We start from the raw sequence: 16,803 nt of genomic DNA on the forward strand, positions 1-16,803 counted from the left end.
CCTCGGGAAATGGAGTCACAGCCACTCCTGAGTATTAGAAGCTCTGGTTGGCCAGTTTATAACCTTTACAATAAAAAACAAAATGCAGGCCGGGCACGGTGGCTCACGCCTGTAATCCCAGCACTTTGGGAGGCCAATAATCCCAGCACTTTGGGAGGCCAAGGTGGGCGGATCACGAGGTCAAGAGTTCAAGACCAGCCTGACCAACATGGTGAAACCCCATCTCTACTAAAAAAAATAATAATAATACAAAAATTAGCCAGGCATGGTGGTGCATGCCTGTAATCCCAGCTACTCAGGAGGCTGAGGCCTGGGAAGTGGAGGATGCAGTGAGCCAAGATCGCACCACTGCACTCCAGCCTGGGCGACAGAACAAGACTCTGTCTCAAAAAAAAAAATGCAGAAACAAATTCATTCTGACCTGATAAATACAGTTTGGAGGATAAAATCTTGGGGTAGAAGACAGAAATAATGAGATAAAGGAAGCTTCTCTAGAAGAAGCAAGGACTTAGGTGCTGCGAGGTAGGGAGGCTGGGCTAGATACCTGGGGCTGGGAGCAGGCTGCATGGAGGATGCATCGCACAACTGGCTTGTGTCTGGGCTGTGGCATGAGGGACCTGCATGGCTGAGAGGGGGTCAGGAGAAGCAAGCATGCAGCCCATGGGGATGGGTGGTTTCACGTGCTGTGGTTTAGGGGCTGGCAGGAAGCATGGAGAACAAGGGAAGGGGGCTCCAGCAGAAACCCATGCATGTGTAAAGGCTTGGATGCACGGAGGTGTGCTGTGTTTGGGAATGGTGCACTGTGCATTTGGTTCTCTGAAGCTGGAAGGGGTATGCTGAGGGGGTGGGAGGGGCATGAGATGAAGCTGCTGAGATGGATGGGCAGGGACCAAGCAAAAAGGGCTCAGGTTTGGGAGGAGCCCTAGAACCTTGGATACTAAAGTGTTGGGAGCCTTTGCTATATGGCCAAATAATCTGGGTTTTTGGCAACTGAGGGTTTTTGTAGTGATAATGAGGTTTATTTTCTCTTTCAACAAATTATTGAGAGCCTTTGTGCTTGAGGCATAACCCCAATCCTGGCATGTGGCATGATTTGTCAGGACAGAGTTCCCTCAATCGCCCCAGGCCTGTAGCTGTCAGTTGACTCCTCCAAGCCCGTGGACTGATGTGGTCAGTGCTCTGATGGAGATTCCCAGGTGGAAGAAGAGACGGCAGTCGGGAGGCTCTCAGAGGAAGAAATTCTGAAACTTGTGGGTAGCTGAGGGAAGCCTTCCAGGCAGAAGAACAGTATGTGTGAAGGCCCCAGCGGGGGAGGAAGTGGCCGGGGTGAGGTATTGGAAGAGGTGGGGGTGAGGTATTTCCTCACTATATTTCCTGCATTCACACACTTGAAATGAGAGCTCTCCTGTACAAGGTTAGGTCCCATCTCCCTGCTCCAGGGAGGCAATACTCAGAGCTGAGGGGTGCCTGTCCCCCAGGGAGCCCCTGAAGCCCCAAAATCTTGTATGCTAGACAACACCACTTATCTGGCTGTGGCCTGTGTGTGCCTCAGGAGACAGAGGATCCAAGATCAGCTCACTTTCCTCTTATCGAATCAGGCCTGGACTTGCTTTCTGGCTGGGTCACTTTCCCTCTGATGACTGGCTGCCTAGGCCAGGGCTCAGGGCGTCTGAGGGTGCTTAGTAGAACTCTGGGCCCAGCAGCTCTGAGAGAGAGGCTGGAGGGTCAGTCCTTTGTCCAGACCCTGACTGTGGGCCGTCCTGTTGTCTTCCATTGGGAAGAAGGTGTGCCTCTTCCCACCAGACCCTCGTGAATGCTGCATGCACACTCTTCATGGACAGTGTCATCCCTACCCCACAGATGGGAACAAGGACTCTGGTGTCACACAGCCTAAGCTAGGCTTAGTGCCCAGTTCTTGCTCCCCCATACTAACTGCTGCCCTCCTAAGGGAGATATACTCCCTTAAACATTTTGAGCAAATTGAGGTTGGCTTCCGTTTTCTGATCTAGGGCAAAAAACCCCATTTGTTTGGGACTTTAGGTCAAACAAATCCATTCCTTTCCTGAAATCCTCAGTGAGTTAGTCCTGTCTCTGCTGGGCACTGGTGGCCATAGATTTCAAGAGCTGCTCTAAACAAACGTCCAGGTCTTGGTGGAAACTGTCCCTGGGCCAGTCAGAGAACCAGCCCAGACTCCCTGCCAGTGGCTGGGGAGTGGTAGAAATTTGGCTCGCCCCCCATCCCCACCCTACCCACAGGCCCAGTTGTGTCTGTACCAGAAATGAGGAGTGATGCCAAGCCTAGGCCTGGCCCAGCCTTAGCTTCTGCAATGCAACCTATGTAATCACGCCCATTTTACAAGGAGGAAACTGGGGCCATACAACAGGTCAGTGACAAGAGCTGGGACCTGAACTCAGGCTAGTCTGGTTCCACACTGCCCCCTGGCTTCTGGACCCTTACCACCAAAATGACTCTGAAACTAGAGAATTTCAGGATTTCAGACATCAGTGGAGAGGGCATTCGCAGAGGGGATCTTCCCTGCAGTCACAGTGATGGGAGGCTCCACACCCATCCTTGAGGGAGAGGATGAATGGGGCAGTGCTTTGAGTTTGTCAGGGGCTGTGTGAATGCAGTATGCTGTGACCCAGTGAGAATCCCTCCCGCCCTTCCAGAACAGAGGAGAGTTCTGAGAAGCCCAGAGGGCAAGCAGGAGCCTGGAAGCCAGGCCTCTGCCCCCGTCGAGGCCCTTTCTACTCCCACAGTCAGATTTTGGTTTGTTGTGCCCCTGCAGACTGGTCCCAGGACCCAGCAGGATGCTGTAGGGATGTGGTGATGAGTGAAGGCCCCAAACAACGGCAGCCCAGCCCAGCCCAGCCCAGCCCAGCCCAGCGAGGAGGGGCCCAAGGCCTGGAGAGCAGAGTGAGGTGGCTGTGCCGTGGAGCAGATGCGGCTGCTGCTTACTCCTGCAACTTTGAGCAAGTTGTATAACCTTCCTGAGCTTCACGTGCCCCACCTGCAAAGTGGGCATAGTCATGATCTCCACCTCACAGGCACTGAGGCTTACGTTAGAAAGCCGCAAAGCTGCTGAGCACAGCTTAGTAAATGACCCAGCTTTTGGCCCGCAGCCTGTGCCTTGTGGCCAGCTGAACGCAGGTCCTCTTCTTCGCTGAGCAGGCGTGTCCCTCCTCTCTCAGGATGATGTGTTGGAGAGCCATTCTCCTTTTGACCTGAGCCCTGCCTCCTGCCTCCTTGCTGCCTTTCTTCTGGCCCAGAGAGGTAGCTGTCCTTCTGCCTGCACACTGCTCTTAGGTTGGTAACCAGAGATGCAGGTGTCTGTCGGGGATCTCTGAGTTTTCTCAAGGCCTGAGCAGGACTGGGACATTTCAAACAGACGAGTAGGAAGTGAGTGCTCCTGGCTTGGAACTCAGAGCACTTTGTGGCCTCTGGACTAGGCTGGGCACAAGGCACAGCATCCAGTTCCCTGGGCTTAACATTGTGGCATGTGTTACTTTCAAAGAACTCACTGCAGAGCTGTTTCTCTGCTGATGAGGGCTCCTGGCTTTTCTGGAATCCACTAGAAGGCCTTGGTTTCATAGATGTCTATTGGATGAACGATGGATTATTTTAAATTAAATTTTTATTTTTAGATAATTGTAGATTCACATGCAGTTGTAAAAAATAATACAAAGGGATTCTTCATACCCCTTACTCGATTTCCCTCAATAGTAAGACCTTGCAAAACTAATACATTCTCACATCCAGAATATCGACAGATACAATCCACCCATCTTATTCAGATTTCCCGTTCCACTTGTGTGTGTGTTAGTGCTATGCAGTTTTATCACATGCATACATTCATGTAACCATCCCCACACTCAATACAGAACTATTCCATCACTTCATACAAGGGTCCCTCTTGTTACCTTTTTATAGCCACACCTACTTCCCTCCTTGCCCTCCCCTTCACCCTCTCCCTAGTGACCTCCTCTGCTCTAGCCCCTGGCAACTACTAATCTGTTCTCTAGGTCATTTCAAGAATGTTATAGGCCAGGCACAGTGGCTCACACCTATAATCCCAGCATTTTGGGAGACTGAGGCAGGAGGATCCCTTGAGTCCAGGAGTTCGAGACTAACCTGGCAACATAGTGAGACCTCATCTCTACCAAAAGTAAAAAAGTGCTTTTTTTTTGTTCGTTGTTTTTTTTTTTTTTTTCTTTTTTGAGACGGAATTTCGCTCTTATTGCCTAGGCTGGAGTGCAGTGGCGTAATCTTGGCTCACTGCAACCTCCGCCTCCCAAGTTTAAGCAATTCTCCTGCCTCAGCCTCCTGAGTAGCTAGGATTACAGGCGTGTACCACCATGCCCAGCTGCATGTTTATTTTTATAAGAAAATGCCAATGTATTTTCCATGACAGTAGTATCACTTTTTCTCCACATTCTTAATAGCATTTGATGTTGTCACTTTTTAGCCATTCTGATAGGTTATGTGATGGTATCTCATAGTGGCAGATGGATGGTTTCTACAGTCCTTTGTCCACAGCTCCTGTGATACTGGGCCTTGTTTTGTGAGTTGCCTCTGGGCTATCACCATCACCATGATTGTAGCCCCTTGAAGGCACAGTTTATCTGGCTCATGGGCCCAGACCAGGGTAGGGGCTTGTTTCAGTCCTCACAGGGCAACAGGCAGTTGGAGTTAAGGTGCTGAGAAAGGCACTAGATCCAACCTCACCCTCCCAGCAAACAGCTACTGTTGGAAAAGCACTTTCTATTGCCAACAGAGTCATCGTCTGAGAAGCAAGCAGTGGGCCTTTGGTGTTCTGGGCCCCTGCTGTGGGTCAGCCCCTGGCTGGGATCAGGGTGAGATTCAGAGATGGTTCAGGTTCCTACCCACGGCAGGTCCTGGCTCTGGGAATCTCAGTGGAGAAAGTGGAGAACAGGGAGGCAGACCAGTGTACGGGTTTCATATAACGAGAAAGTGTTGGGGTGGGAATGGCAAGATAGGGAAGGGGGTTAGCTGGACCCTGAAGGATGTGTGTTTTTTTGTTTGTTCATGTGTTTGTTTGTTTTTGAGATGGAGTTTTGCTCTTGTTCCCCAGGCTGGAGTGCAATGGTGCAACCTCGGCTCACTGCAACCTCCACCTCCCAGGTTCAAGCAGTTCTCCTGCCTCAGCCTTCCGAGTAGCTGGGATTACAGGCATGCGCCACCACGCCCAGCTAATTTTGTATTTTTAGTAGAGATGAGGTTTCTCTATGTTGGTCAGGCTGGTCTTGAACTCCTGACCTCAGGTGATCTGCCCACCTCAGCCTCCCAAAATGCTGGGACTACAGGCGTGAGCCACCGCGCCCGGCCGGATTTGTTCATTTTTGACCAGGTGGAGAGGGGGCATCCAAGCAGAGGGAATAGGGGAGAGGGAAGGTGGTGTGGAAGGAAAAGACCAGGGGGAGCACTGAGTCTCTCAGTGACCTTGAAGATAGCAAGGTTAACCATTCCTTAGCTGTTTTGGCATCTGCTCTGTTGTCACCACCTCCCCACGGCACGGGTCAGGGTCTGTCACAGCCTCGTGGCCCCACGCACTTCACCTAGTACATGCCCCTGCTGGATAATAAGGTTTGTGTGTGACTGATGTGGGGGATATCTTTGGCCAGTGGTGGCATCCCCTCAAGACTTTGTCTCGAATGAGGGTGGGTAGGGCCTGTGTGTGTCTGTCTTGGTCATTGCAGTCTTGACCCTCATTCTCCCTGCTCCAGAAATCCTTGCTGACGGAATGGCTAAGCCCAGAGCTAGGGCCAAGTCAGGCAGGGCTTCTGCATTGGAAGGGGCTTGAGAGGGTTGGGGGCTTCACCATCTCACCTCTCCCCTGCCCTTCTCTCATCCATCTGCAGGTTCATCATGCCTAGTGGCGTATAAGAAGACCCCGCCACCGGTCCCTCCACGCACCACTTCAAAGCCGTTCATCTCAGTCACAGTCCAGAGCAGTACTGAGTCTGCCCAGGACACCTACCTGGACAGCCAGGACCACAAGAGCGAGGTGACTAGCCAGTCGGGCCTGAGCAACTCGTCGGACAGCCTGGACAGCAGTACCCGACCGCCCAGCGTGACACGGGGCGGAGTCGCCCCAGCCCCTGAGGCCCCAGAGCCACCCCCAAAACATGCAGCTCTGAAAAGTGAACAAGGGACGCTGACCAGCTCTGAGTCCCACCCCGAGGCCACCCCCAAAAGGAAACTGTCATCAATAGGAATACAAGTAGGGGCTCCTTTTGCACTCTGTGTCCTCAGCCCACTCCGTGCACCTGCCTGCGTGTAATTACATCTGGTGGAGGCCCACTAGGTCTCCTGGGAAAAGGTGGTTTGTCTCTCTATTTTGGGGGATCAGCCCCAAGTGGCCAAACCGAATTCCACCCATAGCCACGCCTCGCTGGTATCTGTCCACACGTGCTGCTGGTCAGCAGCTGTGGGCATGTGTTTCTGCTCCTCCAGTGGGTTGTCCCAGTGAATGTAGTTACACTCAGCCAGCCATCTCCTGTCCACTGTTTGCCTGTCCACTGTCTGTCTGTCCACTCCACCCTTTGCCCTGCCAGCTGACCCGTGGGAGGCGGGACTGGCCTAACAGTTCTCTAATCCAAGGTCAGCTCGGGTGCGGAGGCCATAGCCCCGCTTGGCGGCAGGAGCAGCATGGAGCATAGACGCTGATGGGCCAGGGGCCCAGGACCCAGGGCCCTTGAGCCATGGGGGTTGCTCGAGGGGAACTTTGCCCAGAGCCCTCTCGGGCCTTGGGGACAGGTAGGTGGCTTGAGGTACCACGCCCATGTCATTGAGAAGGGTGATGCCGGTCTCACTGCCTCCCTCCATGGGATAGGGTCCAGGTGATGGTTCCCCAGGGTTAGGTGGCCAAAGTCAGCAGGCCCTCCATAGTCATGGCACACAGCAGGGCAGGTGTGCCAGCTTTCACTCCACTGCTTCATTGCACTCCTGCATGCACCTGATGTCAATAATCTGTCTTGTTTGCTGAGCTGGGGAAACTTGGGCCCTGCCTTGTAGTTTTTAAGAGTTTCTCTAAATCCAGGTTGAGTGGACTCTCCCTGCCCTGGCTGGACCTGCAGACCAAACTAGGGCACGTTCAGAGCCATGAGGGAGGGGCAGCTACAGTGGGTGAGGGCGAGAGGGGAGACAGGGCCCCCCCAAGCCCAGGGGGTGAGTCAGGGAGGACGAGGCATTGTGTGTTGTGGCACAGGCTGCAAGGGACTCCTCCAGCCACCCCTGAGCAATTGGATGTGGCCCAGCTGATAACAAAGCACTGGAATGCAGGAGCGTGGGACACAAAGTGGAGCTTGAATGGAACAGAGAAGGCTCACTGAGCAATTTCTTGCAGTTGCCTGGATTTGTTTCCTCCAAGAGGCAGCTCTAGGCTTCCACTTCCCCACGTATAAACAGAGAGAGAGTTGGCCAGGAGACTCTGCTGCTGTTTTCTGGGCTTCTTAAGTGTCCAGTCCCTGCCCTGCACAGGTGGGATTCTCAGAAACACAGAGAGTAGCCTGATCTTCAACCCTTGCTCCTGACCACCCATATCTTTGGGCAGCCCCACCCTCTTGCTGGCCAAACCAGATGCTCTTATCTTCCCGGAAAGCCTAAGAGTTAGGACTACCCTTGATTCCTTTCACCCAGAAAATGACACCGGGATAAGGACTCTCTTAGGCCTGTCCTGGGTGTCCCATTCCCTGGATTCACCCCAGCCCCATTCTTGGTCTCATTGCAGCTCCTTGGAGATCCAGTGGTGCTGCACTCCTTGAGCCGGCTTTTGCCGAGGGGAAATGTGGCTGCATCCCTGTCCCAGAAAGCTTCCCTGGCCCCTACTTCTCTCCACAAGGCCAAGAGACTGAAGAGTCCCCAGTTTCTGAGGATGCCCTGAACCCTTGGTGCCTCATGCCCTAGATTGAGTGTGGGTTTCTCCCTCATTCTTGAGTGATGATAGGAAAGCTGGCCTGACTGCCCCATGGCCTGGGACCTTTGTCCCAGAGAAGAAAGGCAGGCGCAGGGCATCACTGTTGTCCTGTTCCACTTCACAGGAGTGGAGGGAGTGACAGCTTTCCACTTGGCCCCGACCCCAGTCCTTCCTACTGCTCCCCAGGGCCACCCAGTGCTAAAGGTAACCTCAGCCAAGTGTGAATAACGTCCAGGGACTTCGGTGGCTCCTGTGGGTGGCAGTTTCTGAATCTAGAACTGCTGTCCAGGGTTTGCCCTTAGTGCAGGCGCCTGTGGCCTGCCCTCCAGGCTTCTGCCACAGGGTTCAGGGAGTGATCTTTGCCTCAAGACAGCCGCCAGCTTCAACTACACCGGATAACGGCTGTGGCTTTGTGTGTGTGTGTGTGTGTGTTTTCTTTCTCTTTCGTCGTCCTTTTTTTTTTTCTCTCTGATGCGTGTGAAGGAGAGGACTAGAAGGAACGGTTCCCACCTCTCGGAGGACAACGGACCCAAAGCGATCGATGTGATGGCACCCTCCTCAGAGTAGGGAAAGCCAGTCATCTCCCCCCATCCCACCTCCCGCCCACCTGCCCGCCCGCCCGCCTGCCCGCCTCCACGCGAATGAGCAGTGCCCGGCTTAACCTGGTCCGGCCTCGGGCCCACGTGCAGTGTCCGCATGCCTCGTGTCTGTCTGTCCACACGTCCATTTGCGTCGTCCCACTAATGTGAATTTCAGCAGCAAGTGTGGTGTTTGTTTTTTATTTTTGTCTTTGTCTCCGTGCCGTTGCTGTCGTTGTCCTTCAATAAGGTTGACTGCATTCAGCCAGTGCCAAAAGAGGAGCCCAGTCCCGCTACCAAATTCCAGTCCATCGGGGTTCAGGTAGAGGACGACTGGCGGTAAGTCAGACAGAGGTGGCGGCTGCTTCTCCCCTCTCCTCTCCCTCCCTCCGCTCTCACCTCTCCTGCTCTCCCTAACCCACTTCTCCTTGCTGGATTTCTAATAACCAAGCTGGGTTTGGGTTGCGGGTGGTGGCCCAGGCATGGGAGGCTGGGCAGGGGCGGGCGGGTGGACAGATGAGCACTTGCTCTGTGAGACCAGTCACCCATGGGGGCCACGGCTGGGCCAGGACATGGCCTCAGCTGCCCTGATGCTGGTGGTCTTCCTGGCCCCACTGCAGTAAACAGGCAACCTTATGACCTTGTCCTCGTGTGTGTGTGCGTGTGGGCTTGGGCGGGATGGGGCAAGGGCTGAGCCGAGAATGAGATGGGGGCTGTGGGACCCGCTTCAGGCGCATGGTGAGCAGATGATGCATCCGTTTCTCTGTCTCCCGTGTGTCCGGGTCAAGGCGGCCTCTGGTCTCTGGCCCTCTTGGTGACTCACTCCTTCCTGTCCCCACCCCATCCACCCCCTACCCACAGAAGCAGCGTCCCCTCTCACAGTATGTCCTCCCGACGGGACACAGACTCGGATACCCAGGATGCCAATGACTCAAGCTGTAAGTCGTCTGAGAGGAGCCTCCCGGACTGTACCCCTCACCCCAACTCCATCAGCATCGATGCCGGTCCCCGGCAGGCCCCCAAGATTGCCCAGATCAAGCGCAACCTCTCCTATGGAGACAACAGCGACCCTGCCCTAGAGGCGTCCTCGCTGCCCCCACCCGACCCCTGGCTCGAGACCTCCTCCAGCTCCCCAGCAGAGCCGGCACAGCCAGGGGCCTGCCGCCGAGACGGCTACTGGTTCCTAAAGCTACTGCAGGCAGAAACAGAGCGGCTGGAAGGCTGGTGCTGCCAGATGGACAAGGAGACCAAAGAGAACAACCTCTCTGAAGAAGGTGGGTGCCACATGGATGGTCCTTGGGCAAGGGTAGAAGGTGTTGGCAGCTGGTTCCAGCTGGTGGCCAGCAGCTTCCGAACTTCTGAGTGGGGGTCTCTTAGGTTCTCTTCTTGGGCTAGTTTTTGAGCTCCCTTCTTACTTTCTTCGCATTCTTCCATCCATCCACCTATTTAACCAAACCTCTTTCCAGAAAGGGTTGCTGGTGATAGCTGTTTGTTGTGCAGGCTGTGAGGCCACCCACACCTGGGTCTGAATCCCAGCTCCTCCCTTACTAGTGAAGTAACCTTGGTCAGGTTACTCTGAGCCCCCATTTCCTCATCTGTAAAATGGAGCTAATCCTCTGCTCACTATGTGAGCATGTTGTAAGGATTGAATGTGGTCGTGCATGTAAAGGGCCTGATGACCTGTCAGACACAGAGAAAAGTGGGAGCCTAATTATGCCTTCAACAACTTTTTTTTTTTTTTTTTTTTTTTTTGAGACGGAGTCTTGATCTGTCACCCAGGCTGGAGTGCAGTGGCTCGATATCAGCTCACTGCAACCTCTGCCTCCCAAGTTCAAGCAATTCTCCTGCCTCAGCCTCCTGAGTAGCTGGGACTACAGGCACGTGCCACCACACCTGGCTGATTTTTGTATTTTTAGTAGAGACGGGGTTTCACCATGTTGGCCAGGCTGGTCTCGAACTCCTGACCTCAGGTGATCCACCTGCCTCTGTCTCCCAGAGTGCTGGGATTACAGGCGTGAGCCACCACACTCAGCCAACAGCTTCTTACTGAGTGCTTCCTGTGTGCCAAGCACCAGGGATCCAACTGGGTCTCAACAGGGTGTGAAGAAGTTATGCTTTTATTTTCCACTGAAGTTTCTACCTATATCATGCCAATTTCCAAAAATTCCCTTGAGAAATTAGTTCAAGAAAGTGCTAGACACATGTAGGGAGCCTAGATTCACAGGTGGTTGGAGGGGGATTGGGTGGTGGAAGGCAGGTCCTGGGAAGCTCCAGGCTGTTGACCTGCACCCACCTGGTTCACCTGTGGCTCTGGTTCCCATTGAGCTACTCCTCCACACTCAGGAAGGACAGGTCTTCAGAGTGTCCAAATGGTTTGACACACATCCCATACATGATGGAGGGGGCCCTGAGGACAGCAGCCTTTGATGATGCAGAAGACTCATCAGAGTCATTGTTTTCACTGTCCTCTAGGCCAGTTCCCCGCTTTGATGTCACACCCACTAGTGCAGGGGAACTGTTGTGAGGAAAGTACCTAGTAACTTTTTACAATAATAGTATTTTAAAAAATCAAAACAGAGACAAGGATCAGAGCGCATTAAAAGGCTTCTAAGAGAAAACATCCAGCCCACCGCCCTACCTGGGCCTTTCCCCACTTTCAGTTTTTACTAGCTGTATATTCTGGTATTTGTCTTCATATATCTTTTTAAAAATGTGACTGATTATATTTCCTCTTTAAAATTAATCATCATTTCTATTAATTTCCTGTTACCATTGGCATAGATGAGTGTTTAGCTCTCACACAACCTCTGTCTCCCTTTCTCCCACCCTCTGTGTACATCACAGTTTATGGTAAATAGTAATCAGTGTTTCTGTTTACTATGAGTATGTAAATATTGTTTATTGCAGAGCCTAACAGTATATTATTATTGCGTTTTCTTCTTTTTACATTTTGTTTTTCCTAAAATGAATTGTTTGCCCTGTTGCCACATTTAAAAAATACACTCCATTTGCTAAATTAAAAAAAAAAAATTTTAAGAGACATGGCCTCACTCTGTCATCCAGGTTGGAAGTACAGTGGCATAAGCATAGCTCACTGCAGCCTCAAACTCCTGGGCCGAAGTAATCCTCTCACCTCAGCTTCCTGAGTAGCAAAGGACTACCACAGAGTGCCACCATGCCCAGCTAATTTTTAAATTTTTTTGTAGGGACAAGGTCTCCCTGTGTTGCCTAGGCTGGTCTCAAACTCCTGGGCTCAAGCCATCCTCTTGGGTTGGCCTCCCAAAGTGCTGGGATTACAGACGTGAGCCACCACACCCAGACAACAATTTCTATATAAATATAAAAATGAAGTTAAAAATAATTTTCCCTCAGAATCTTAAAGGCACCATCATTTTTTTTATTTTTATTTTTTTGAGACAGTCTTGCTCTGTCGCCCAGGCTGGAGTGCAGTGGTGTGATCTCAGCTCACTGCAACCTCCACCTCCTGGGTTCAAGTGATTCTCCTGCCTCAGCCTCCCAAGTAGCTGGGATTACAGGTGTGTGCCACCATGCCCAGCTAATTTTTTGTATTTTTAGTAGAGATGGGGTTTCACTGTGTTGGCCAGGCTGGTCTCAAACTCCTGACCTCAGATAATCCGCCTGGCTTGGCCTCCCAGAATGCTGAGATTACAGGCGTGAGCCACCATGCCTGGCCACCTTGTATTAATTTTTAAAAGTAATTTTCTCACTTCTATTTGTTCTGTTGTCTGGCTCTAGAATTTCTGTCAGTTAGTTGCTGTACCTGCTGGGTGGATCCTCAGGCTCTCACCTTTTCTTCCTCATGTTTTTTGTTGGACTTCCTGGAAGGTTTTCTTTTTCTTTTCTCTTTTTCTTCTGCCCTGTGATGGCTTTACTGAGATATAATTCACATACCACAAAATTCACCCTTTTTTTTTTTTTTTTTTTTTTTTTTATTGATCATTCTTGGGTGTTTCTCACAGAGGGGGATTTGGCAGGGTCACAGGACAATAGTGGAGGGAAGGTCAGCAGATAAACAAGTGAACAGAGGTCTCTGGTTTTCCTAGGCAGAGGACCCTGCGGCCTTCCGCAGTGTTTGTGTCCCTGGGTACTTGAGATTAGGGAGTGGAGATGACTCTTAACGAGCATGCTGCCTTCAAGCATCTGTTTAACAAAGCACATCTTGCACTACCCTTAATCCATTTAACCCTGAGTGGACACAGCACATGTTTCAGAGAGCACAGGGTTGGGGGTAAGGTCACAGATCAACAGGATCCCAAGGCAGAAGAATTTTTCTTAGTACAGAACAAAATGAAAAGTCTCCCATGTCTACCTCTTTCTACACAGACAGGGCAACCATCCGATTTCTCAATCTTTTCCCCACCTTTCCCCCCTTTCTATTCCACAAAACCGCCATTGTCATCATGGCCCGTTCTCAATGAGCTGTTGGGTACACCTCCCAGACGGGGTGGTGGCTGGGAAGAGGGGCTCCTCACTTCCCAGTAGGGGCAGCCGGGCAGAGGCGCCCCTCACCTCCCGGACGGGGCAGCTGGCCGGGCGGGGGGCTGACCCCCCCCACCTCCCTCCCAGACGGGGCGGCTGGCCGGGCAGAGGGGCTCCTCACTTCCCAGTAGGGGCAGCCGGGCAGAGGCGCCCCTCACCTCCCGGACGGGGCGGCTGGCCTGGCGGGGGGCTGACCCCCCCACCTCCCTCCCGGACGGGGCGGCTGGCCGGGCAGGGGGCTGACCCCCCCACCTCCCTCCTGGATGGGGCGGCTGGCCGGGCGGGAGGCTGACCCCCCCACCTCCCTCCCGGATGGGGCGGCTGGCCGGGCAGAGGGGCTCCTCACTTCCCAGTAGGGGCAGCCGGGCAGAGGCGCCCCTCACCTCCCGGATGGGGCGACTGGCCGGGCAGGGGGCTGACCCCCCCACCTCCCTCCTGGACGGGGCGGCTGGCCGGGCGGGGGGCTGACCCCCCCACCTCCCTCCCGGACGGGGCGGCTGGCCGGGCAGAGACGCTCCTCACTTCCCAGTAGGGGCGGCCAGGCAGAGGCGCCCCTCACCTCCCGGACGGGGCGGCTGGCCGGGCGGGGGGCTGACGCCCCCACCTCCCTCCCAGACGGGGCAGCTGGCCGGGCGGGGGGCTGACCCCCCCACCTCCCTTCTGGACGGGGTGGCTGCCGGGCGGGGGGCTGACGCCCCCACCTCCCTCCCAGACGGGGCGGCTGGCCGGGCGGGGGGCTGACCCCCCCACCTCCCTCCCGGACGGGGTGGCTGCCGGGCGGAGACGCTCCTCACTTCCCAGACGGGGTGGCTGCTGGGCGGAGGGGCTCCTCACTTCTCAGACGGGGCGGCTGCTGGGCGGAGGGGCTCCTCACTTCTCAGACGGGGCAGTTGCCAGGCAGAGGGTCTCCTCACTTCTCAGACAGGGCGGCCGGGCAGAGATGCTCCTCACATCCCAGACGGGGCGGCAGGGTAGAGGCGCTCCCCACATCTCAGACGATGGGCAGCCGGGCAGAGACACTCCTCACTTCCTAGATCGGATGGTGGCCGGGAAGAGGCGCTCCTCACTTCCTAGATGGGATGGCGGCCGGGCAGAGACACTCCTCACTTTCCAGACTGGGCAGCCAGGCAGAGGGGCTCCTCACATCCCAGACGATGGGCGGCCAGGCAGAGACGCTCCTCACTTCCCAGACGGGGTGGCGGCTGGGCAGAGGCTGCAATCTCGGCACTTTGGGAGGCCAAGGCAGGCTGCTGGGAGGTGGAGGTTGTAGTGAGCCAAGATCACGCCACTGCACTCCAGCCTGGGCACCATTGAGCACTGAGTGAAGGAGACTCCGTCTGCAATCCCGGCACCTCGGGAGGCCGAGGCTGGCGGATCACTCGCGGTTAGGAGCTGGAGACCAGCCCGGCCAACACAGCGAAACCCCGTCTCCACCAAAAAAATACGAAAACCAGTCAGGCGTGGCGGTGCGGGCCTGCAATCGCAGGCACTCGGCAGGCTGAGGCAGGAGAATCAGGCAGGGAGGTTGCAGTGAGCCGAGATGGCAGCAGTACAGCGGCATCGGAGACCGTGGAAAGAGAGGGAGAGGGAGACTGTGGGGAGAGGGAGAGGGAGGGAGACCGTGGAAAGAGAGGGAGAGGGAGACTGTGGGGAGAGGGAGAGGGAGAGAGGAAAATTCACCCTTTTAAAGTACACATTTAGTAAACTCACAATGGCACTTAGTGTATTCACAGTGTGGTGCAACCATCACTACTCTTTATTTTAAGAACATGTTCATTGCCCCAAAAAGATGCTCTCTGCTTATTAGGAGCCGCTCCCACAGCCTTAGGCAACCTCTAATCTTTCTGTCTCTGGATTTGCCTATTCTAGACATTTCATATAAACAGAATCATACCATATATGGCCCTTTTTTTTTTTTTTTTTTTTGAGACGGAGTCTCGCTGTGTCTTCCAGGCTGGAGTGCAGTGGCGCGATCTTGGCTCACTGCAAGCTCCACCTCCTAGGTTCACGCCATTCTCCTGCCTCAGCCTCCCCAGTAGCTGGAACTACAGGTGCCTGCCACCATGCCCGGGTAATTTTTTGTATTTTTGGTAGAGACGGGGTTTCACCATATTAGCCTGGATGGTCTCAATCTCCTGACCTCATGATCCGCCTGCCTCAGCCTCCCAAAGTGCAAAGTGCTGGGATCACAGGCGTGAGCCACTGCACCCGGCCCCATGTTTGGCCTTTCGTGTCTGGCTTTCACTTGGCATGTTTTTGAGGTTCATCCATGTTGTAGCATATGCCAGTATTTCATTCCGTTTTGTTGCTGAATAATATTTCATTTCACACTACATTTTATTTATCCATTCTTCTGTTGATGGACATTTGGGTTGTTTGTACTTTTTGGCTATTATGAATAATACTGCTAGAATATTCATGTACAAGTTTTTTATGGATGTATATTCATTTCTTTTGGAGTAGAAATGCTAGGTCAAACTTCGATTTTTGTTTTCCTTTTTTTGTTGTAAAATATATATAACATAAAGTTTACCTTTTAACTGTTTTTAAGTGTGCAATTCAGTGGCATTAATTACATTCACAATATTGCGCTACCATCACAACCATCTATTTCCAAAACTTTCATCTAAAACATAGAATCTACCTATTAAACAGTAATTCCCCATTATCCTCTCTGCCTAGCCGCTGGTATCCTCTACTTGCTGTGTCTGCGCATTTGCCTTGTCCTTTTGTGCTTGGCATGTTTTGAAGGTTCATCCATGTTACAGCATTTTCATTTTTATGGCTGACTAGTATTCCATTATGTGTACAATATATACCACATTTTGTTCATCTGTTGCTGGGCACTTGGGTTGTGTCCACCTTTTGGCTATTGTGAGTAATGCAGCTATGAAGATTGGCGTGTTTGAGTACCTGTTTTTAATTCTTTGGGGAGTGAAATTGCTAAGTTATCTAGTAACGCTATGTTTAACTTTTTGAGGAATGGCTGAACTGCTTTCCATAGAAGCTATACCATTTTACATTCCTACCAGCAAAGCACGAAGGTTCCAGTTTCTCCACATCTTCACCAACACCTGTTATCTTCTGTCGTCTTTTAAAAAAATTCTAGCCATCCTAACGTCTATGAAGTAGATGAAGTAATAGCTCATTGTCATTTTGATTTGTATTTCCCTTATGATATTGAGCATCTTTTCATGTGTCTGTTGGTCATTTGTATGTCTTCTTGGAAGAAATGGCCAAGGCCTTCACCCATTTTTTAATTGGGTGGTTTGTCTTTTTGTTACTGAGTTGTAAGTCCTTTATATATTATGGGTGCTAGACCCTCGTCATATATATGATTTGCAGATACTTTCTCCCATTCTGGAGACTGTCTTTTCACTTTCTTCCTGGTGACTTTTGATGCACACAGGTTCTTTTTTTTTTTTTTTTTTTTTTTTGAGACGGAGTCTCGCTCTGTTGCCCAGACGGAGTGCAGTGACGCGATCTCGGCTCACTGCAACCTCCGCCTGCTGGGTTCAGGCAATTCTCCTGCCTCAGCCTCCTGAGTAGCTGGAATTACATGTGCGTGCCACCATGCCTGGCTAATTTTTTGTATTTTTAGTAGAGACGGGGTTTCACCATGCTAGCCAGGGTAGTCTCAAACTCCTGACCTCATGATCTGCCTGCCTTGGCCTCCCAAAGTGCTGGGATTACGAGCATGAGCCACCACGCCTGGCTGACACACAAAGGTTCTTAGTTTTGATGAAGTCCATTTTTTCCTTTTGTTGCTGGTGTCTCCACTTATTTTT

General features: G+C 52.7%; 1 protein-coding gene across 33 annotated transcripts in view; it reads left to right on the forward strand.

Annotated features, from left to right (window-relative positions):
* The window catches only part of DLGAP4 (DLG associated protein 4), a 226,902-nt gene that overhangs the window by 187,325 nt on the left and 22,774 nt on the right, over positions 1-16,803 (forward strand). For 10 of the 33 annotated variants that reach the window (XM_016937855.3, XM_024352250.3, XM_063802909.1 and 7 more), the window contains 3 exons: positions 5,881-6,242; positions 8,766-8,854; positions 9,377-9,789. In XM_016937855.3, the coding sequence (XP_016793344.2) occupies positions 5,881-6,242; positions 8,766-8,854; positions 9,377-9,789 (864 nt within the window). The other 23 variants (XM_063802905.1, XM_054674736.2, XM_063802911.1 and 20 more) reach the window with 11 other exon arrangements.

Source organism: Pan troglodytes, chromosome 21 (genome assembly GCF_028858775.2).
Source record: "Pan troglodytes isolate AG18354 chromosome 21, NHGRI_mPanTro3-v2.0_pri, whole genome shotgun sequence".
NCBI classification, from domain to species: Eukaryota; Metazoa; Chordata; class Mammalia; order Primates; family Hominidae; genus Pan; species Pan troglodytes.